At 53.8% G+C, this 24,981-nt stretch overlaps 2 protein-coding genes across 2 annotated transcripts in view; both read right to left on the bottom strand.

Annotated features, from left to right (window-relative positions):
- Positions 1-386: 386 nt before the first annotated feature.
- Positions 387-9,324, bottom strand: LOC117437883 (DDB1- and CUL4-associated factor 11-like). The gene is made up of 4 exons (XM_034072533.1): positions 9,205-9,324; positions 2,497-2,652; positions 1,363-1,469; positions 387-527 (listed from the first exon to the last, which is right to left on the bottom strand). The coding sequence occupies exons 2-4, from the start codon at positions 2,612-2,614 to the stop codon at positions 444-446; spliced, it is 309 nt and encodes a 102-aa protein (XP_033928424.1). The 5' UTR covers positions 2,615-2,652; positions 9,205-9,324; the 3' UTR covers positions 387-443.
- Positions 9,325-9,642: 318 nt separating this feature from the next.
- LOC117437882 (DDB1- and CUL4-associated factor 11-like) overlaps positions 9,643-24,981 on the bottom strand; it is a 41,218-nt gene continuing 25,879 nt past the window's right edge. Inside the window, exons 8-15 of the mRNA XM_034072532.1 lie at positions 16,967-17,021; positions 15,936-16,062; positions 14,698-14,883; positions 13,980-14,052; positions 13,680-13,760; positions 12,661-12,816; positions 11,094-11,200; positions 9,643-9,776 (exon numbers count right to left, since the gene is read on the bottom strand). Of these exons, the coding sequence (XP_033928423.1) occupies positions 9,693-9,776; positions 11,094-11,200; positions 12,661-12,816; positions 13,680-13,760; positions 13,980-14,052; positions 14,698-14,883; positions 15,936-16,062; positions 16,967-17,021 (869 nt within the window). The 3' untranslated portion in view covers positions 9,643-9,692. The remainder of the gene's footprint in view (positions 9,777-11,093; positions 11,201-12,660; positions 12,817-13,679; positions 13,761-13,979; positions 14,053-14,697; positions 14,884-15,935; positions 16,063-16,966; positions 17,022-24,981) is intronic.

The following is a 24,981-nucleotide window of genomic DNA, read 5'->3' as shown; positions in this document are numbered from 1 at the left end:
ACAGACACCCATAGACACCCATAGACACCCCATAGACACCCATAGACACCCATAGACACCCCATAGACACCCCATAGACACCCATAGACACCCATAGACACCCCACAGACACCCATAGACACCCATAGACACCCCATAGACACCCATAGACACCCATAGACACCCCATAGACACCCCATAGACACCCATAGACACCCCATAGACACCCATAGAGACCCTATAGACACCCCATAGACACCCATAGACACCCATAGACACCCATAGACACCCCATAGACAACCATAGACACCCATAGACACCCATAGACACCCATAGACACCCATAGAGACCCCATAGACACCCATAGACACCCCATAGACACCCATAGATCCCCATAGACACCCATAGGCAGACATGGGTTCAGAGGTTTATTGTGGGTCCCGCTATGGGGCAGGGGGCGGAGCTTAGGGTGGGTCCCTCCCCCTCTGCTCTCCCATTGGCTCCTGATCCGGCTCCTGATAGGTCCAGAGGCGAATGGATCCGTCCCACTGTGGGGGGAGGGGTCAGGGACCCATAGAGACACATAGAGACCCATAGACACCCCATAGACACCCCATAGACACCCATAGACACCCATAGACACCCCATAGACACCCATGGACACCCATAGACACCTATAGACATCCATAGACACCCATAGACACCCATAGACACCCATAGACACCCATAGACACCCCATAGACACCCATGGACACCCATAGACACCCATAGACACCCATAGACACCCATAGACACCCATAGATACCCATAGACACCCATAGACACCCATAGACACCCATAGACACCCATAGACACCCATAGACACCCATGGACACCCATAGACACCCATAGACACCCATAGACACCCATAGACACCCATGGACACCCATAGACACCCCATAGACACCCATAGACACCCATGGACACCCATAGACACCCCATAGACACCCATAGACACCCATAGACACCCATAGACACCCCATAGACACCCATAGACACCCATAGACACCCCATAGACACCCCATAGACACCCCATAGACACCCATAGACACCCATAGACACCCATAGACACCCATAGACACCCATAGACACCCATGGACACCCATAGACACCCCATAGACACCCATAGACACCCATGGACACCCATAGACACCCCATAGACACCCATAGACACCCATAGACACCCATAGACACCCCATAGACACCCATAGACACCCATAGACACCCCATAGACACCCCATAGACACCCCATAGACACCCATAGACACCCATAGACACCCATAGACACCCATAGACACCCATAGCCCCCCCATTGACCCCCATTGACCCCTTAGCCCCGCCCACCGAGGCACTGGCCAGCGCCCCCCCCTCCGGGTGCCAGCTGACGTCACGGACGCAGCCGCTGTGATTGGTCAGGCGCCGCACGGGCCTCCCGGTCAGCACGTCATAGACTGCGACGTAAGGGGGCGTGGTCACGCACAGGCCACGCCCCCTGCGCTCCTATTGGCTGCCATTGGCTTCCATTGACTCCCATTGGCTACTATTGGGTCCCATTGATTCCCATTGACTCCCTTTGGCTCTCATTGGCTCCCATTGCCCCCCCCTTAGCCCCGCCCCCTGACCTCCCATTGACCCCCCCCCCTTAGCCACGCCCCCTGCGCTCCTATTGGCTCCCATTAGCTCCCATTGGCTGCCATTGGCTCCTATTAGGGTCCCATTGATTCCCATTGACTCCCATTGGCTCCCATTGGCTCCCATTAAATCCCATTAGCTCCCATTGGCTCCCATTAAATCCCATTAGCTCCCATTGGCTCCCATTGACTCCCATTGGCTCCCATTGGCTCCCATTGGCTCCCATTGGCTCCCATTGGCTCCCATTGACTCCCATTGGCTCCCATTGGCTCCCATTGGCTCCCATTAGCTCCCATTGGCTCCCATTGGCTCCCATTGGCTCCCATTAGCTCCCATTGGCTCCCATTGGCTCCCATTGACTCCCATTGGCTCCCATTGGTTCCCATTGGATCCCATTAGCTCCCATTGGCTCCCATTGGCTCCCATTGACTCCCATTGGCTCCCATTGGCTCCCATTGGCTCCCATTGGCTCCCATTGGCTCCCATTGACTCCCATTGGCTCCCATTGGTCCCATTGGCTCCCATTAGCTCCCATTGGTTCCCATTGGATCCCATTAGCTCCCATTGGCTCCCATTAAATCCCATTGGCTCCCATTAGCTCCCATTGGCTCCCATTGACTCCCATTGGCTCCCATTAGCTCCCATTGGTTCCCATTGGCTCCCATTACCTCCCATTGGCTCCCATTGACTCCCATTGGATCCCATTGGCTCCCATTGGATCCCATTAGCTCCCATTGGCTCCCATTGACTCCCATTGGCTCCCATTGGATTCCATTAGTTCCCATTGACTCCCACAGCCCCTCCTTAGCCCCTCCCCCCTGGTCTCCCATTGGCTGTGTCTCTGACCAATCACAGCTCCCGTGGCACAGGCCGCGCTCAGGTATTGGCCGGCTCCGGGGCCGGGGGGCGGGGCCAGGCGGCAGCGCAGGAGGGTGTTGAGGACCACGTGACCGCGGTAGGTCATGAGGGACGTGTCACCCGGCAGGGGGGGTGACGTCAGCGCTGGGGGTGACGTCATAGACACATAGGGACATATAGGGACATATAGAGACCCATAGAGCCCCATAGACGCCCCATAGCGCCCCATAGACGCCCCATAGAGCCCCATAGACGCCCCATAGCCCCCTATAGGCGCCCCATAGGATTGTGGGTAACAGGTGGTTAAAGGGCATAGGGAGGACATTGGGGGGGCACAAGGGGGGGAGGGAGGGACGAGGGGGAACTTATGGGGTGATATAGGGGGGATAGAGACATATAGGGACCTATAGGGACCCCATAGGGACCTATAGAGACCCATAGACACCCATAGACACCCATAGACACCCCACAGACACCCATAGACACCCATAGACACCCCATAGACACCCATAGACACCCATAGACACCCCATAGACACCCCATAGACACCCATAGACACCCCATAGACACCCATAGAGACCCTATAGACACCCATAGACACCCCACAGACACCCATAGACACCCATAGACACCCATAGACACCCCATAGACACCCCATAGATACCCATAGACACCCCACAGACACCCATAGACACCCCACAGACACCCATAGACACCCATAGACACCCCATAGACACCCATAGACACCCATAGACACCCCATAGACACCCCATAGACACCCATAGACACCCCATAGACACCCCATAGACACCCATAGACACCCATAGACACCCCACAGACACCCATAGACACCCATAGACACCCCATAGACACCCATAGACACCCATAGACACCCCATAGACACCCCATAGACACCCATAGACACCCCATAGACACCCATAGAGACCCTATAGACACCCCATAGACACCCATAGACACCCATAGACACCCATAGACACCCCATAGACAACCATAGACACCCATAGACACCCATAGACACCCATAGAGACCCCATAGACACCCATAGACACCCCATAGAGCCCCATAGATCCCCATAGACACCCATAGGCAGACATGGGTTCAGAGGTTTATTGTGGGTCCCGCTATGGGGCAGGGGCAGGGGGCGGAGCTTAGGGTGGGTCCCTCCCCCTCTGCTCTCCCATTGGCTCCTGATCCGGCTCCTGATAGGTCCAGAGGCGAATGGATCCGTCCCACTGTGGGGGGAGGGGTCAGGGACCCATAGAGACCCATAGAGACCCATAGAGCCCCATAGACACCCCATAGACACCTATAGACATCCATAGACACCCATAGACACCCATAGACACCCCATAGACACCCATGGACACCCATAGACACCCCATAGACACCCATAGACACCCATGGACACCCATAGACACCCCATAGACACCCATAGACACCCATGGACACCCATAGACACCCCATAGACACCCATAGACACCCATAGACACCCATAGACACCTCATAGACACCCATAGACACCCCATAGACACCCCATAGACACCCATAGACACCCATAGACACCCCATAGACACCCGTAGACACCCATGGACACCCATAGACACCCCATAGACACCCATAGACACCCATAGACACCCATAGACACCAATAGACACCCATAGACACCCCATAGACACCCCATAGACACCCATAGACACCCCATAGACACCCATAGACACCCATAGACACCCCATAGACACCCATAGACACCCATAGACACCCATAGACACCCCATAGACACCCATAGCCCCCCCATTGACCCCCATTGACCCCTTAGCCCCGCCCACCGAGGCACTGGCCAGCGCCCCCCCCCTCCGGGTGCCAGCTGACGTCACGGACGCAGCCGCTGTGATTGGTCAGGCGCCGCACGGGCCTCCCGGTCAGCACGTCATAGACTGCGACGGAAAGGGGGCGGGGTCACGCACAGGCCACGCCCCCTGCGCTCCTATTGGCTGCCGTTGGCTTCCATTGACTTCTATTGACTCCCATTGACCACCCCCTTAGCCCCGCCCCCCTCTCCTCCCATTGGCTGCCATTGGCTCCCGTAGGCCCGCCCCCTGACCTCCCATTGACCCCCCCCCCCTTAGCCACGCCCCCTGCGCTCCTATTGGATCCCATTAGCTCCCATTGGTTGCCATTGGCTCCTATTAGGGTCCCATTGATTCCCATTGACTCCCATTGGCTTCCATTGGCTCCCATTGACTCCCATTGGCTTCCATTGGCTCCCATTGGCTCCCATTGGCTCCCATTAGCTCCCATTGGCTCCCATTGGCTCCCATTAGCTCCCATTGGCTTCCATTGGCTCCCATTGGCTCCCATTAGCTCCCATTGGCTCCCATTGGCTCCCATTAGCTCCCATTGGCTCCCATTGGCTCCCATTAGCTCCCATTGGCTCCCATTGGTTCCCTCTGCCCCCCCTTAGCCCCGCCCCCTGACCCTCCCGGTGAGCACATAATAGACTTCGACGTAGGGGGCGTGGTCACGCACTGGCCACGCCCCCTGCGCTCCTATTGGCTCCCATTAAATCCCATTGGCTCCCATTGGCTCCAATTGCGCTCCAACTAGCCCCGCCCCCCTGTGCTCCCATTGGCTTCCATTAACTCCCACAGCCCCCCCTCAGCCCCGCCCCCCTCTCCTCCCATTGGCTCCTGCTCTAACCAATCACAGCCCCCTTAGCCCCTCCCCTTGACCTCCCATTGACCCCCCTCCTTAGCCCCTCCCCCTGCGCTCCCATTGGCTCCCATTGGCTCCCATTGCCCCCCCCTTAGCCCTGCCCCCTGCACTCCTATTGGCTCCCATAGCCCCCCCTAGCCCCTCCCCCCTTGACTCCCATTGGCCCCCGCTCTGACCAATCACCACGCCCGTGGCCCATCCCCTGCGCTCCCCTTTGCTCCCATTGGCTCCCATAGCCCACGATAGCCCCGCCCCCTGACCTCCCATTGACCCCTCTTAGCCACCCTCCTCCCCTTGGCTCCCATTGACTCCCATTGTCTCCCATAGCCCCCCCTTAGCCCCTCCCCCTGACCTCCCATTGAACCCCTCATTAGCCCCTCCCCCTGCGCTCCCATTGGCTCCCATAGCCCCGCCCCCCTCCCCTCCCATTGGCTCCTGCTCTAACCAATCACACCCCGCTTAGCCCCTCCCCTTGACCTCCCATTGACCCCCCTCCTTAGCCCCTCCCCCTGAGCTCCCATTGGCTCCCATAGCCCCCCCCTTATCCCTGCCCCCCTCCCCTCCCATTGACTCCCATTGGCTCCCATAGCCCCTCTGTAGCCCCGCCCCCCTCTGCTCCCATTGGCTCCCATTAGCTCCCTTTGCCTCCTATAGACCCCCTTAGCCCCTCCCCCATTGTTTCCCATTGGCTCCCGCTCTAACCAATCACAGCCCCTTAGCCCCGCCCCCCTCCCCTCCCATTGGTTCCCACTGGCTCCCATTGACTCCCATAGCCCCCTCTTAGCCCCGCCCCCTGACCTCCCATTGACCCCCCTCCTTAGCTCCGCCCCCTTGTGCTCCCATTGCCTCCCATTGACTCCAATTGCCTCCCATAGCCCCTCCCTAGCCCCGCCCCCCTCTCCTCCCATTGGCTCCTGCTCTAACCAATCACAGCCCCCTTAGCCCCGCCCCCTGACCGCCCATTGACCCCCCTCCTTAGCCCCGCCCCGCTCTGCTCCCATTGGCTCCCATTAGCTCCCATTGCCTCCAATAGCCCCCCCTAGCCCCTCCCCCCTCTCCTCCCATAGGCTCCCATTGGCTCCCGTTCTAACCAGTCGCACCCCCTTAGCCCCTCCCCTTGACCTCCCATTGACCCCCCCTCCTTAGCCCCCCTTAGCCCCTCCCCCTCTGCTCCCCTTGGCTCCCACTAGCTCCCATTGGCTCCCATAGCCCCCCCTTAGCCCCTCCCCCCTCTGCTCCCATTGGCTCCCGTTCTGACCAATCACATCCCCCCTTAGCCCCACCCCCTGCGCTCCCATTGGCTCCCACAGCCCCCCGTTAGCCCCGCCCCCTCCCCTCCCATTGACTCCATTTGCCTCCCATAGCCCCTCCCTCCTCCCCTCCCATTGGCCCCCGTTCTGACCAATCACAGTGCCGGTGTCGCAGCCCCCTGACCTCCCATTGACCCCCCTCCTTAGCTCCGCCCCCTGCGCTCCCATTGGCTCCCATACCCCCCCATAGCCCCTCCCCTTGACCTCCCATTGACCCCCCTTTAGCCCCTCCCCCTTGCGCTCCCATTGACCCCCCTCCTTATCTCCACCCCCTGCTCTCCCATTGGCTCCTATTGCTCCCCCCTCAGCCCCGCCCCCCTCTGCTCCCATTGGCTCCCGTTCTGACCAATCACACCCCCCTTACCCCTCCCCTTGACCTCCCATTGACCCCCCTCCTTAGCCCCGCCCCCCTCTCCTCCCATTGGCTCCCGTTCTGACCAATCACACCCCCCCTTAGCCCCTCCCCCTGCGCTCCCATTGGCTCCCATTGGCTCCCATAGCCCCGCCCCCCTCTGCTCCCATTACCTCCCATTGACTCCCATTGGGTCCCATTATCACCCATTGCCTCCCATAGCCCTCCCTTAGTCCCGCCCCCCTCCCCTCCCATTGGCTCCTGCTCTAACCAATCACAGCCCTTAACCCACCCCTGCGCTCCCATTGGCTCCCATTGACTCCCATAGCCCCCCCTTAGCCCCGCCGCCTGACCTCCCATTGACCCCCCTCCTTAGTCCCGCCCCCTCTCCTCCCATTGGCTCCCATTGGTTCCCATTGCCTCCCATAGCCCCTCTATAGCCCCTCCCCCCTTCGCTCCCATTGGCTCCTATACCCCCCCTTAGCCCCTCCCCTGACCTCCCATTGACCCCCCCTCCTTAGCCCCACCCCCTGCGCTCCCATTGACTCCCATTGACTCCCATTGCCCCCCCTTAGCCCCGCCCCCTGACCTCCCATTGACCCCCCCTCCTTAGACCCTCTTAGCCCCTCCCCCCTCTGCTCCCCTTGGCTCCCATAGGCTCCCATTGCCTCCCATAACTTCCCTTAGCCCCGCCCCCTTCCCTCTCATTGGCTCCCGCTCTAACCAATCACAGCCCCTTAGCCCCGCCCCCCTCCCCTCCTATTGGTTCCCACTGGCTCCCATTGACTCCCATAGCCCCCCCTTAGCCCCACCCCCTGACCTCCCATTGACCCCCTCCTTAGCCCCACCCCCTGCGCTGCCATTGGCTCTCATTGGCTCCCATTGCCTCCCATTGACTCCCATTGGCTTCCATTAGGTCCCACTGACGCCCATTAGCTCCCATAGCCCCCCTTAGCCCCGCCCCCTGACCTCCCATTGACAACCCTCCTTAGCCCCGCCCCCTGCTCTCCCATTGGCTCCCATTGACTCCCATTGACTCCCATAGGCCCCCTTAGCCCCGCCCCCTGACCTCCCATTGACCCTCCTCCTTAGCCCCTCCCCCTCCCCTCCCATTGGCCACCGCTCTGACCAATCACAATCCCTTTAGCCCCTCCCCTTGACCTCCCATTGAACCCCCTTCTTAGCTCCGCCCCCTCCACTCCCATTGGCTCCCATTGCCTCCCATTACCCCCCTTTAGCCCCGCCCCCTGACCTCCCATTGACCCCCCTCCTTAGCCCCTCCCCCCTCCCCTCCCATTGGCTCCTATAGCCCCCTCCTTAGCCCCTCCCCCTTGGCTCCCATTGGCTCCCATTAGCTCCCATTGACTCCCATTGGCTCCCATAGCACCCCCATAGCCCCTCCCCCCTCTGCTCCCATTGGTTCCCATTGTCTCCCATTGTCTCCCATAGCCCCTCCCCCCTGGTCTCCCATTGGCTGTGTCTCTGACCAATCACAGCTCCCGTGGCACAGGCCGCGCTCAGGTATTGGCCGGCTCCGGGGCCGGGGGGCGGGGCCAGGCGGCAGCGCAGGAGGGTGTTGAGGACCACGTGACCGCGGTAGGTCATGAGGGATGTGTCACCCGGCAGGGGGGGTGACGTCAGCGCTGGGGGTGACGTCATAGACACATAGGGACATATAGGGACATATAGAGACACATAGACACCCATAGACACCCATAGACACCCCATAGACACCCATAGACACCAATAGACACCCATAGACACCCCATAGACACCCCATAGCTGCCCCATAGACACCCCATAGCACCCCCATAGCTGTCCCATAGCACCCCATGGACACCCTATAGACACCCCATAGCTGCCCCATAGATGCCCCATAGCTGTCCCATAACACCCCCATAGAGCCCCATAGACACCACATAGCTGCCCCATAGACACCCATAGACACCCCATAGCTGCCCCATAGCTGCCCCATAGCACCTCCATAGCTGCCCCATAGAGCCCCATAGACACCCCATAGACACCCCATAGCTGCCCCATAGAGGCCCATAGACACCCCATAGAGACCCCATAGACACCCCATAGCTGCCCCATAGCACCCCCATAGCTGCCCCATAGCACCCCATAGCTGCCTGATAGCACCCCATAGAGCCCCATAGCACCCCCATAGTGCCCCATAGCACCCCATGGCTGCCCCATAGCACCCCATAGAGCCCCATAGACACCCCATAGACACCCCATAGACACCCATAGACACCCCATAGCTGCCCCATATCACCCCATAGCTGCCCCATAGCTCACCCCTATGGGGCACCCGCTGCCATCTGTAGTCCCATCCCTGCTTGGCCACTGCTCTTCGTGTGGCCTCCAGCCCATTGGGGCCTGTGGGGCAGCGAATGTCCCATAGAGACCCATAGAGACCCATAGAGACCCATAGAGAGACATTGGGACCCATAGAGAGACATTGGGACCCATAGAGACCCATAGAGACCCATAGAGACCCATAGAGACCCATAGAGACCCATAGAGAGACATTGGGACCCATAGAGAGACATTGGGACCCATAGAGACCCATAGAGACACATAGAGACCCATAGAGAGACATTGGGACCCATAGAGACGCATAGAGATCCCATAGAGCCCTATAGAGACCCCATAGAGCCCCATAGAGACCCATAGAGTCCAATAGAGTCCCCATAGAGCCCCATAGAGACCCCTTATAGACCCATAGGCAGACATGGGTTCACAGAGGTTTATTGTGGGTCCCGCTATGGGGCAGGGGGCGGAGCTTAGGGTGGGTCCCTCCCCCTCTGCTCTCCCATTGGCTCCTGATCCGGCTCCTGATAGGTCCAGAGGCGAATGGATCCGTCCCACTGTGGGGGGAGGGGTCAGGGACCCATAGACACCCATAGACACCCATAGACACCCCATAGACACCCCATAGACACCCCATAGACACCCATAGACACCCCATAGACACCCCATAGACACCCCATAGACACCCCATAGACACCCATAGACACCCCATAGACACCCCATAGACATCCATAGACACCCATAGACACCCATAGACACCCATAGACACCCCATAGACACCCATAGACACCCCATAGACACCTATAGACATCCATAGACACCCATAGACACCCATAGACACCCATAGACACCCATAGATACCCATAGACACCCATAGACACCCCATAGACACCCATAGACACCCATAGACACCCCATAGACTCCCATAGAGGCCCTATAGAGCCCCATAGATCCCCATAGAGACCCATAGAGACACCTAGAGACCCCATAGACACCCATAGACACCCCATAGACACCCATAGACACCCATAGACACCCATAGACACCCCATAGACACCCCATAGAGACCCCATAGACACCCATAGACACCCATAGACACCCCAGACACCCATAGACCCCCATAGACACCCATAGACACCTCATAGACACCCATAAACACCCCATAGAGACCCATAGAGCCCCATAGAGACCCCATAAACATACAGACCCATAACCTGCCCCACAGAGACCCATAGAGCCCCATAACCCACCCCATAGAGCTCCATAGACCCCATAATGCATCCCATAGACCCCAATAGAACCCATACCCCACCCCATAGAGCCCCATAGAGCCCCATAGACCCTATAACCCACCCCATAGACCCCATAATGCACCCAATAGAGCCCCATAGACACCACAGACACCCATAGACACCCCATAAACACCCATAGACACCCCATAGACTCCCATAGAGGCCCTATAGAGCCCCATAGATCCCCATAGAGACCCATAGAGACACCTAGAGACCCCATAGACACACATACAGACCCATAACCTGCCCCACAGAGACCCATAGATGCAATAACTCACCCCATAGAGACCCATAGACCCCATAATGCACTCAATAGAGCCCCATAGAGACCCATAACTCACCCCATAGACACACCATAGAGCCCCATAGACACCCATAGACACCCCATAGACACCCATAGACACCCATAGACACCCATAGACACCCATATCCACCCATAGACACCCCATAGGCACCCATAGACACCCCATAGACATCCATAGACACCCATAGACACCCCATAGACACCCATAGACACCCATAGACACCCATAGACACCCATAGCCCCCCCTTGACCCCCATTGACCCCTTAGCCCCGCCCACCGAGGCACTGGCCAGCGCCCCCCCCTCCGGGTGCCAGCTGACGTCACGGACGCAGCCGCTGTGATTGGTCAGGCGCCGCACGGGCCTCCCGGTCAGCACGTCATAGACTGCGACGGAAAGGGGGCGGGGTCACGTCGTAGCCACGCCCCCTGCGCTCCTATTGGCTGCCATTGGCTTCCATTGACTCCTATTGGCTCCCATTGACCCCTTTGACTCCATTGACTCCCATTGGCTCCCATTGCCCCCCCTTAGCCCCGCCCCCAGACCCTCCCGGTCAGCACGTCATAGACTGCGACGTAAAGGGGGCGGGGTCAAGCACAGGCCACGCCCCCTGCGCTCCTATTGGCTGCCGTTGGCTTCCATTAGCTCCTATTGGCTCCCATTGGATCCCATTGACTCCCATTGCCCCCCTTAGCCCTGCCTCCTGACCTGCCATTGAGCCCCTCTCCTTAGCCCCGCCCCCTGCGCTCCCATTGGCTCTCATTGACTCCCATTAAATCCCATTAGCTCCCATTAAATCCCATTGGCTCCCATGAAATCCCATTGCCTTTCATTGGCTCCTATATCCCCCCACTTAGCCCCGCCCCGTGACCTCCCATTGACCCCCCTCCTTAGCCCCTCCCCCTGCGCTCCCATTGGCTCCCATCGGCTCCCATTACCTCCCATTGGCTCCCACTGGCTCCCATAGCCCCCCCTTTGCCCCCCCCCTTCTCCTCCCATTGACTCCCATTGGCTCCCGTTCTAACTAGTCACAGTCCCCTTAGCCCCGCCCCCCTCCCCTCCCATTGGTTCCCATTGGCTCCCATTGATTCCCATAGCCCCCCCTTAACCCCGCCCCCTAACCTCCCATTAACCCCCGTCCTTAGCTCCGCCCCCTGCGCTCCCATTGGCTCCTACTGCCCCCCCCTTAGCCCCTCCCCTTGACCTCCCATTGACCCCCCTCCTTAGCCCCGCCCCCTGCAGTCCCATTGCCTCCCATTGGCTCCTATAGCCCTCCATTAGCCCCGCCCCCCTCTCCTCCCGTTGGCTCCCATTGCGCCCCCTTAGCCCCGCCCCCTGGGCTCCCATTGGCTCCCATAGCCCCCCCCTAGCCCCGCCCCCCTCTCCTCCCATTGGCTCCTGCTCTGACCAATCACACCACCCTTAGCCCCTCCCCCTGACCTCCCATTGACCCCCCTCCTTAGCCCCGCCCCCTCTCCTCCCATTGGCTCCCATAGCCCCCCTGAGCCCCGCCCCCCTCTCCTCCCATTAGCTCCCGTTCTAACCAATCACAGCCCCTTAGCCCCGCCCCCCTCCCCTCCCATTGGCTCCCACTAACTCCCATTGACTCCCATAGCCCCCCCTTAGCCCCTCCCCCTGACCTCCCATTGACCCCCCTCCGTTAGCCCCTCCCTCTGCGCTCCCATTAGCTCCCATAGGCCCCCTTTAGCCCCGCCCGTCTGTGCTCCTATTGGCTCCCATTGCCACCACTTAGCCCCGCCCCCCTCTCCTCCCATTGACTACCATTGACTCCCATAGCCCCTCCCTAGCCCCTCCCCCCTGGTCTCCCATTGGCTGTGTCTCTGACCAATCACAGCTCCCGTGGCACAGGCCGCGCTCAGGTATTGGCCGGCTCCGGGGCCGGGGGGCGGGGCCAGGCGGCAGCGCAGGAGGGTGTTGAGGACCACGTGACCGCGGTAGGTCATGAGGGACGTGTCACCCGGCAGGGGGGGTGACGTCAGCGCTGGGGGTGACGTCATAGACACATAGGGACATATAGGGACATATAGAGACCCATAGAGCCCCATAGACACCCATAGACACCCATAGACACCCCATAGACACCCATAGACACCCCATAGACACCCCATAGACACCCATAGACACCCCATAGACACCCCATAGACACCCATAGACACCCCATAGACACCCCATAGCTGCCCCATAGACACCCCATAGCACCCCCATAGCTGTCCCATAGCACCCCATGGACACCCTATAGACACCCCATAGCTGCCCCATAGATGCCCCATAGCTGTCCCATAACACCCCCATAGAGCCCCATAGACACCACATAGCTGACCCATAGCACCCCCATAGCTGCCCCATAGCACCCCCATAGAGCCCCATAGACACCCCATAGCTGACCCATAGCACCCCCATAGCTGCCCCATAGCACCCCCATAGAGCCCCATAGACACCCCATAGCTGCCCCATAGCTGCCCCATAGCACCCCATAGCTGCCCCATAGCACCCCATAGAGCCCCATAGACACCCCATATCCACCCCATAGACACCCATAGACACACCATAGCTGCCCCATAGCTGCCCCATAGCACCCCCATAGAGCCCCATAGACACCCCATAGCTGCCCCATAGCACCCCCATAGCTGCCCCATAGCACCCCATAGAGCCCCATAGACACCCCATAGCTGCCCCATAGCACCCCATAGACACCCATAGACACCCCATAGCTGCCCCATATCACCCCATAGCTTCCCCATAGCTGCCCCATAGCTGCCCCATAGCACCCCCATAGCACCCCATAGACACCCATAGACACCCCATAGCTGCCCCATATCACCCCATAGCTGCCCCATAGCTCACCCCTATGGGGCACCCGCTGCCATCTGTAGTCCCATCCCTGCTTGGCCACTGCTCTTCGTGTGGCCTCCAGCCCATTGGGGCCTGTGGGGCAGCGAATGTCCCATAGAGACCCATAGAGAGACACTGGGACCCATAGAGACCCATAGAGACCCATAGAGACCCATAGAGACCCATAGAGAGACATTGGGACCCATAGAGACCCATAGAGACCCATAGAGAGACATTGGGACCCATAGAGACCCATAGAGACCCATAGAGACCCATAGAGACACATAGAGACACATAGAGAGACATTGGGACCTGTGGGGCAGCGAAGGTCCCATAGCTTGCAGCTCTGGTCCTTGGAGTTGGAGAGCACATAACGGGAGTCCCCCTGCCCCATAGAGACCCATAGAGACATGTTGGGACCCATAGAGAGACATTGGGACCCATAGAGACACATAGACACCCCATAGACACCCCATAGACACCCCATAGACACCCCATAGACACCCCATAGACACCCCATAGAGACCCATAGACACCCATAGCTGCCCCATAGCGCCCCATAGACACCCCATAGACACCCATAGACACCCATATCACCCCATAGACACCCATAGACACCCATAGACACCCATAGACACCCCATAGACACCCCATATCACCCCATAGACACCCATAGACACCCATAGACACCCCATAGACACCCATAGACACCCATAGACACCCATAGACACCCATAGACACCCATAGACACCCCATAGACACCCATATCACCCCATAGACACCCATAGACACCCATAGACACCCCATAGACACCCATAGACACCCATAGACACCCATAGACACCCCATAGACACCCCATATCACCCCATAGACACCCATAGACACCCATAGACACCCCATAGACACCCATAGACACCCATAGACACCCCATAGACACCCATAGACACCCATAGACACCCATAGACACCCCATAGACACCCATAGACACCCATAGACACCCCATAGACACCCATAGACCCCATAGGCTCACCCTGGGGTGCAGGAAGGTGACCCCATCCCTATGTCCTGCCAACAGCCCCACAGGTCTGGCCCCTTCCTGCCCCATAGATCTTCGGTCCCACACTCGGGTGACTCCATCGTCCCCCCCCGACAGCAGCAGCTGCCCCCCAGGGTCCAGCAGAGCCACAGCATTGACGTCGTCCTCGTGGGCCTCGACCTGTGGGGTGAGACCCATAAGTGTGGGGCTGGGACCCATAAGTGTGGGGCTGGACCCATAAGTGTGGGGCTGGAGCCATAAGTGTGGGGCTGGGACCCATAAGTGTGGGGTGAGACCCATAAGTGTGGGGCTGGGACCCATAAGTGTGGGGCTGGAGCCATATGTGTGGGGCTGGACCCATATGTGTGGGGCTGGACCCATAAGTGTGGGGCTGGGACCCATAAGTGTGGGGCTGGGACACATAAGTGTGGGGCTGGAGTCATAGATGTGAACCAGACCCATAAGTGTGGGGCTGGACCCATAAGTGTGGGGCTGGGACCCATAAGTGTGGGGAGGAGCCATAGATATGGGGAGATCCATAAGTGGGGGGCTAGGACCCATAAGTAGGGGAGAGACCCATAAGTGGGGGATGAGACCCATAGATGGGGGGTGAGACTAATAAGTGTGGGGCAGACCCATAGATATGGGGCAGATACATAAGTGGGGGGTGAGAGCCATAAGTGTGGGGCTGGGACTCATAGATGGGGTGTGAGACACATAGATATAGGGCAGACCCATAAGTGTGGGGCTGGACCCATAAGTGTGGGGCAGACACATAAATAGGGGGGAGACCCATAAGTGTGGGGTGAGACCCATAAGTGTGGGGCTGGGACCCATAAGTGGGGGCAGACCCATAAGTGTGGGGCTGGGACCCATAGATGGGGTGTGAGACCCATAGATATGGGGCAGACCCATAAGTGTGGGGCAGACCCGTAAGTGTGGGGCTGGACCCATAAGTGTGGGGAAAACCCATAGATATAGGGCAGACCCATAAGTGGGGGGTGAGAGCCATAAGTGGGTGGTAGACACATAGATGTGAACCAGACCCATAAGTGTGGGGCTGGGACCCATAAGTGTGGGTCAGACCCATAGACATGAACCAGACCCATAGATATGTGTCAGCCCCACAAGTGTGTGCCCTCACCCGCCCCATAGCGCCCCACAACTCCCCATAGCCACCCCATAGACCCCCATAGACACCCCATAGGCCCCATATCTGCCCCATAACTGACCCTCAGTGTTCTCCTCTGCACCCCCCGGTCATAGACGTAGACGCATCCGTCGCTGCCGCCCCCAAGGATCTCACGTCCGTCCGGACCCACAGCCAGGGAGAAGATGGAGAAACGGCTGTTGTCAGGTCTGTGGGGCAGCCCCATAGACACCATAGGGACCCATAGACACCATAGGGACCCATAGAGACCATACGGACCCATAGAGACCATAGGGACCCATAGAGACCCATAGAGACCCATAGAGACACATAGAGACACATAGGGACCCATAGAGACACATAGAGACACATAGAGACCCATAGAGACCCATAGAGACACATAGAGACACATAGAGACACATAGAGACACATAGAGACACATAGAGACCCATAACCCACCCCATAGAACCCCATAGACCCCATAACCCACCCCATAGAGCCCCATAGAGACCCATAACCCACCCCATAGAACCCCATAGACCCCATTACCCACCCCATAGAGCCCCATAGACCCCATAACCCTCCCCATAGACCCCTTAACCCACCCCATAGACCCCATAATACACCCCATAGAGCCCCATAACCCACCCCATAGAGCCCCATAGAGCCCCATAACCCACCCCATAGAGCCCCATAGACCCCATTACCCACCCCATAGAGCCCCATAGAGCCCCATAACCCACCCCATAGAGCCCCATAGAGCCCACAACCCACCCCATAGAGCCCCATAACCCACCCCATAGAGCCCCATAGAGCCCATAACCCACCCCATAGAGCCCCATAGAGCCCCATAACCCACCCCATAGAGCCCATAACCCACCCCATAGAGCCCCATAGACCCCATAACCCACCCCATAGAGCCCCATAGAGCCCCATAACCCACCCCATAGACCCCATAACCCACCCCATAGAGCCCCATAGACCCCATTACCCACCCCATAGAGCCCCATAGAGCCCCATAACCCACCCCATAGAACCCCATAGAGCCCCATAACCCACCCCATAGAGCCCCATAGACCCCATAGACCCCCATAGACCCCATAGCCCCCATACCTCATGTCCAGAGCTGTGTGGTTGTCTCCCTCCCCATAGATGTCATAGACATGAACTGGGGGGGGGAGGGGGCGTGTCCTACACAAGCCACGCCCCCAACCCCTAAACCCAACCCCATTGGCTGAGCAATAGGGGCAGACCCCCCATATACCCCTATGGGGCAGACACACATGCTATCGGTCACCCCACACTCTATGGGTCCCATCTCTATGGGGCAGCCCCACACTCTATAGGTCCCATATCTATGGGTCCCAGCACCACACTTATGGGTCCCATATCATCTATAGGTCACCCCACACTCTATGGCTCCTGTCTCTATGGGTCAGACCCACACGCTATGGGTCACACTGTATAGGTCCCATATAATCTATAGGTCAGCCCCACACTTATGGGTCCCATATAATCTATAGGTCCCAGCCCCACACTCTATAGGTCCCATATAATCTATAGGTCCGAGCCCCACACTCTATAGGTCCCATATAATCTATAGGTCCCAGCCCCACACTCTATAGGTCCCATATCATCTATAGGTCCCAGCCCCACACTCTATAGGTCCCATATCATCTATAGGTCCCAGCCCCACACTCTATGGGTCCCATCTCTATAGGTCCCATACACTCTATAGGTCCCACACACACTATAGGTCCCATACACTCTATAGGTCCCACACACTCTATAGGTCCCATACACTCTATAGGTCCCATACACTCTATAGGTCCCACACACTCTATGTGTCCCATACACTCTATAGGTCCCACACACTCTATAGGTCTCATACACTCTATAGGTCCCATATAACCTATAGGTCCCATACACTCTATAGGTCCCATACACTCTATAGGTCCCACACACTCTATAGGTCCCATACACTCTATAGGTCCCATACAGTCTATAGGTCCCATACACTCTATAGGTCCCATATAATCTATAGGTCCCATACACTCTATAGGTCCCACACACTCTATAGGTCCCATACACTCTATAGGTCCCATATAATCTATAGGTCCCATACACTCTATAGGTCCCATATAATCTATAGGTCCCAGCCCCACACTCTATAGGTCCCACACACTCTATAGGTCCCACACACTCTATAGGTCCCATACACTCTATAGGTCCCATATCATCTATAGGTCCCATATAATCTATAGGTCCCATACACTCTATAGGTCCCATACACTCTATAGGTCCCATATCATCTATAGGTCCCATACAGTCTATAGGTCCCATATAATCTATAGGTCCCATACACTCTATAGGTCCCACACACTCTATAGGTCCCATATCATCTATAGGTCCCATACAGTCTATAGGTCCCATACACTCTATAGGTCCCATACACTCTATAGGTCCCATATAATCTATAGGTCACATACACTCTATAGGTCCCATACACTCTATGGGTCCTATACACTCTATAGATCCCATACAGTCTATAGGTCCCACACACTCTATAGGTCCCACACACTCTATAGGTCCCACACACTCTATAGGTCCCATACACTCTATAGGTCCCATATACTCTATAGGTCCCACACACTCTATAGGTCCCATACACTCTATAGGTCCCATACAATCTATAGGTCCCATACAGTCAATACGTCCCACACACTCTATAGGTCCCATACACTCTATAGGTCCCATATAATCTATAGGTCCCATACAATCTATAGGTCCCATATAATCTATAGGTCCCATATAATCTATAGGTCCCATACACTCTATAGGTCCCACACACTCTATAGGTCCCATACACTCTATAGGTCCCATACACTCTATAGGTTCCACACACTCTATAGGTCCCATACACTCTATAGGTCCCACACACTCTATAGGTCCCATACAATCTATAGGTCCCATACACTCTATGGGTCCCATACACTCTATGGGTCCCATACACTCTATAGGTCCCATATAATCTATAGGTCCCACAAACCCTATAGGTCCCACACACTCTATAGGTCCCATACACTCTATAGGTCCCATATACTCTATAGGTCCCACACACTCTATAGGTCCCATAAACTCTATAGGTCCCATACAATCTATAGGTCCCATACAGTCAATACGTCCCACACACTCTATAGGTCCCATACACTCTATAGGTCCCATATAATCTATAGGTCCCATATAATCTATAGGTCGAATACAGTCTATAGGTCCCATACACTCTATAGGTCCCATACAATCTATAGGTCCCATACACTCTATAGGTCCCATATAATCTATAGGTCCCATACACTCTATAGGTCCCATATCATCTATAGGTCCCACACACTCTATAGGTCCCATACACTCTATAGGTCCCACACACTCTATAGGTCCCATACACTCTATAGGTCCCATATAATCTATAGGTCCCATATAATCTATAGGTCCCATACAGTCTATAGGCCCCATACACTCTATAGGTCCCATATAATCTATAGGTCCCATACACTCTATAGGTCCCATACAATCTATAGGTCCCATACACTCTATAGGTCCCATATAATCTATAGGTCCCATACACTCTATAGGTCCCATATCATCTATAGGTCCCACACACTCTATAGGTCCCATACACTCTATAGGTCCCACACACTCTATAGGTCCCATACACTCTATAGGTCCCACACACTCTATAGGTCCCATACACTCTATAGGTCCCATACACTATATAGGTCCCATACACTCTATAGGTCCCATACACTCTATAGGTCCCATATAATCTATAGGTCCCATACAATCTATAGGTCCCATACACTCTATAGGTCCCATACACTCTATAGGTCCCATATAATCTATAGGTCCCATACAATCTATAGGTCCCATACACTCTATAGGTCCCATATAATCTATAGGTCCCATACACTCTATAGGTCCCATACACTCTATAGGTCCCATATAATCTATAGGTCCCACACACTCTATAGGTCCCTCACACTCTATAGGTCCCATATACTCTATAGGTCCCACACACTCTATAGGTCCCATACACTCTATAGGTCCCATACAATCTATAGGTCCCATACAGTCAATACGTCCCACACACTCTATAGGTCCCATACACTCTATAGGTCCCATATAATCTATAGCTCCCATATAATCTATAGGTCCCATACAGTCTATAGGTCCCATACACTCTATAGGTCCCATATAATCTATAGGTCCCATACAATCTATAGGTCCCATACACTCTATAGGTCCCATACACTCTATAGGTCCCATATAATCTATAGGTCCCATACAATCTATAGGTCCCATACACTCTATAGGTCCCATATAATCTATAGGTCCCATACACTCTATAGGTCCCATACACTCTATAGGTCCCATATAATCTATAGGTCCCACACACTCTATAGGTCCCACACACTCTATAGGTCCCATACACTCTATAGGTCCCATATACTCTATAGGTCCCACACACTCTATAGGTCCCATACACTCTATAGGTCCCATACAATCTATAGGTCCCATACAGTCAATACGTCCCACACACTCTATAGGTCCCATACACTCTATAGGTCCCATATAATCTATAGGTCCCATACAATCTATAGGTCCCATATAATCTATAGGTCCCATATAATCTATAGGTCCCATACACTCTATAGGTCCCACACACTCTATAGGTCCCATACACTATATAGGTCCCATACACTCTATAGGTCCCATACACTCTATGGGTCCCATACACTCTATAGGTCCCATACACTCTATAGGTCCCATATAATCTATAGGTCCCATACAATCTATAGGTCCCATACACTCTATAGGTCCCATATAATCTATAGGTCCCATACAATCTATAGGTCCCATACACTCTATAGGTCCCATATAATCTATAGGTCCCATACACTCTATAGGTCCCATACACTCTATAGGTCCCATATAATCTATAGGTCCCACACACTCTATAGGTCCCACACACTCTATAGGTCCCATACACTCTATAGGTCCCACACACTCTATAGGTCCCACACACTCTATAGGTCCCATATAATCTATAGGTCCCATACACTCTATAGGTCCCATACATTCTATAGGTCCCATATAACCTATAGGTCCCATACACTCTATAGGTCCCATACATTCTATAGGTCCCATACATTCTATAGGTCCCATATAATCTATAGGTCCCACACACTCTATAGGTCCCATATAATCTATAGGTCCCATACACTCTATAGGTCCCATATAATCTATAGGTCCCATACACTCTATAGGTCCCATACACCCTATAGGTCCCATATAACCTATAGGTCCCATGCACTCTATAGGTCCCATACATTCTATAGGTCCCATACATTCTATAGGTCCCATATAATCTATAGGTCCCACACACTCTATAGGTCCCATATAATCTATAGGTCCCATACACTCTATAGGTCCCACACACCCTATAGGTCCCATACACTCTATAGGTCCCATATAATCTATCGGTCCCATACACTCTATAGGTCCCATACACTCTATAGGTCCCATATAACCTATAGGTCCCATACACTCTATAGGTCCCATACACTCTATAGGTCCCATATAACCTATAGGTCCCATTCACTCTATAGGTCCCATACATTCTATAGGTCCCATACACTCTATAGGTCCCATACACTCTATAGGTCCCATATAATCTATAGGTCCCACACACTCTATAGGTCCCATACACTCTATAGGTCCCACACACTCTATAGGTCCCATACACTCTATAGGTCCCACACACTCTATAGGTCCCATACACTCTATAGGTCCCACACACTCTATAGGTCCCATACACTCTATAGGTCCCATACACTCTATAGGTCCCACACACTCTATAGGTCCCATACAGTCTATAGGTCCCATACACTCTATAGGTCCCATACACTCTATAGGTCCCACACACTCTATAGGTCCCATACACTCTATAGGTCCCACACACTCTATAGGTCCCATACACTCTATAGGTCCCATACACTCTTTAGGTCACACACACTCTATAGGTCCCATACACTCTATAGGTCCCATACACTCTATAGGTCCCACACACTCTATAGGTCCCATACACTCTATAGGTCCCATATAATCTATAGGTCCCACACACTCTATAGGTCCCATACACTCTATAGGTCCCATATACTCTATAGGTCCCACACACTCTATAGGTCCCATACACTCTATAGGTCCCATACAATCTATAGGTCCCATACAGTCAATACGTCCCACACACTCTATAGGTCCCATACACTCTATAGGTCCCATATAATCTATAGGTCCCATATAATCTATAGGTCCCATACAGTCTATAGGTCCCATACACTCTATAGGTCCCATATAATCTATAGGTCCCATACACTCTATAGGTCCCATACAATCTATAGGTCCCATACACTCTATAGGTCCCATATAATCTATAGGTCCCATACACTCTATAGGTCCCATATAATCTATAGGTCCCATACACTCTATAGGTCCCATATCATCTATAGGTCCCACACACTCTATAGGTCCCATACACTCTATAGGTCCCACACACTCTATAGGTCCCATACACTCTATAGGTCCCACACACTCTATAGGTCCCATACACTATATAGGTCCCATACACTCTATAGGTCCCATACACTCTATGGGTCCCATACACTCTATAGGTCCCATATAATCTATAGGTCCCATACAATCTATAGGTCCCATACACTCTATAGGTCCCATATAATCTATAGGTCCCATACAATCTATAGGTCCCATACACTCTATAGGTCCCATATAATCTATAGGTCCCATACACTCTATAGGTCCCATACACTCTATAGGTCCCATATAATCTATAGGTCCCACACACTCTATAGGTCCCATACACTCTATAGGTCCCACACACTCTATAGGTCCCACACACTCCATAGGTCCCATATAATCTATAGGTCCCATACACTCTATAGGTCCCATACACTCTATAGGTCCCATATAACCTATAGGTCCCATACACTCTATAGGTCCCATACATTCTATAGGTCCCATACATTCTATAGGTCCCATATAATCTATAGGTCCCACACACTCTATAGGTCCCATACACTCTATAGGTCCCATACACTCTATAGGTCCCACACACTCTATAGGTCCCATACACTCTATAGGTCCCATATAATCTATAGGTCCCACACACTCTATAGGTCCCATACACTCTATAGGTCCCATATACTCTATAGGTCCCACACACTCTATAGGTCCCATACACTCTATAGGTCCCATACAATCTATAGGTCCCATACAGTCAATACGTCCCACACACTCTATAGGTCCCATACACTCTATAGGTCCCATATAATCTATAGATCCCATATAATCTATAGGTCCCATACAGTCTATAGGTCCCATACACTCTATAGGTCCCATATAATCTATAGGTCCCATACACTCTATAGGTCCCATACAATCTATAGGTCCCATACAGTCAATACGTCCCACACACTCTATAGGTCCCATACACTCTATAGGTCCCATATAATCTATAGATCCCATATAATCTATAGGTCCCATACAGTCTATAGGTCCCATACACTCTATAGGTCCCATATAATCTATAGGTCCCATACACTCTATAGGTCCCATACAATCTATAGGTCCCATACACTCTATAGGTCCCATATAATCTATAGGTCCCATACACTCTATAGGTCCCATATAATCTATAGGTCCCATACACTCTATAGGTCCCATATCATCTATAGGTCCCACACACTCTATAGGTCCCATACACTCTATAGGTCCCACACACTCTATAGGTCCCATACACTCTATAGGTCCCACACACTCTATAGGTCCCATACACTATATAGGTCCCATACACTCTATAGGTCCCATACACTCTATGGGTCCCATACACTCTATAGGTCCCATACACTCTATAGGTCCCATATAATCTATAGGTCCCATACAATCTATAGGTCCCATACACTCTATAGGTCCCATATAATCTATAGGTCCCATACACTCTATAGGTCCCATACACTCTATAGGTCCCATATAATCTATAGGTCCCACACACTCTATAGGTCCCACACACTCTATAGGTCCCATACACTCTATAGGTCCCACACACTCTATAGGTCCCACACACTCCATAGGTCCCATATAATCTATAGGTCCCATACACTCTATAGGTCCCATACACTCTATAGGTCCCATATAACCTATAGGTCCCATACACTCTATAGGTCCCATACATTCTATAGGTCCCATACATTCTATAGGTCCCATATAATCTATAGGTCCCACACACTCTATAGGTCCCATATAATCTATAGGTCCCATACACTCTATAGGTCCCATACACTCTATAGGTCCCATATAATCTATAGGTCCCATACACTCTATAGGTCCCATACACTCTATAGGTCCCATATAACCTATAGGTCCCATACACTCTACAGGTCCCATACATTCTATAGGTCCCATACATTCTATAGGTCCCATATAATCTATAGGTCCCACACACTCTATAGGTCCCATATAATCTATAGGTCCCATACACTCTATAGGTCCCATACACTCTATAGGTCCCATATAATCTATAGGTCCCATACACTCTATAGATCCCATACACTCTATAGGTCCCACACACTCTATAGGTCCCATACACTCTATAGGTCCCACACACTCCATAGGTCCCACACACTCTATAGGTCCCATATAATCTATAGGTCCCATACACTCTATAGGTCCCATACATTCTATAGGTCCCATATAACCTATAGGTCCCATACACTCTATAGGTCCCATACATTCTATAGGTCCCATACATTCTATAGGTCCCATATAATCTATAGGTCCCACACACTCTATAGGTCCCATATAATCTATAGGTCCCATACACTCTATAGGTCCCATATAATCTATAGGTCCCATACACTCTATAGGTCCCATACACCCTATAGGTCCCATATAACCTATAGGTCCCATGCACTCTATAGGTCCCATACATTCTATAGGTCCCATACATTCTATAGGTCCCATATAATCTATAGGTCCCACACACTCTATAGGTCCCA

Source organism: Melopsittacus undulatus, chromosome 30 (assembly GCF_012275295.1).
Source record: "Melopsittacus undulatus isolate bMelUnd1 chromosome 30, bMelUnd1.mat.Z, whole genome shotgun sequence".
NCBI lineage: Eukaryota > Metazoa > Chordata > Aves > Psittaciformes > Psittaculidae > Melopsittacus > Melopsittacus undulatus.
Note: the sequence above shows the minus strand (reverse complement) of the source record. Positions and strands in the feature narration are given on the sequence as shown.

Bases quoted from the DNA above. Each gene is read 5' to 3' on its own strand.
- LOC117437883 (XM_034072533.1), bottom strand. From the start codon at position 2,614: ATGACCTACCGCGGTCACGTGGTCCTCAACACCCTCCTGCGCTGCCGC. The intron at 1,470-2,496 runs GTCAGAGACACA...CTTACGTCGCAG, and splicing joins TGCCACGGGAGCTGTGATTG to TCTATGACGTGCTGACCGGG. The intron at 528-1,362 runs GTGGGCGGGGCT...CTCCCCCCACAG, and splicing joins GGGCGCTGGCCAGTGCCTCG to TGGGACGGATCCATTCGCCT.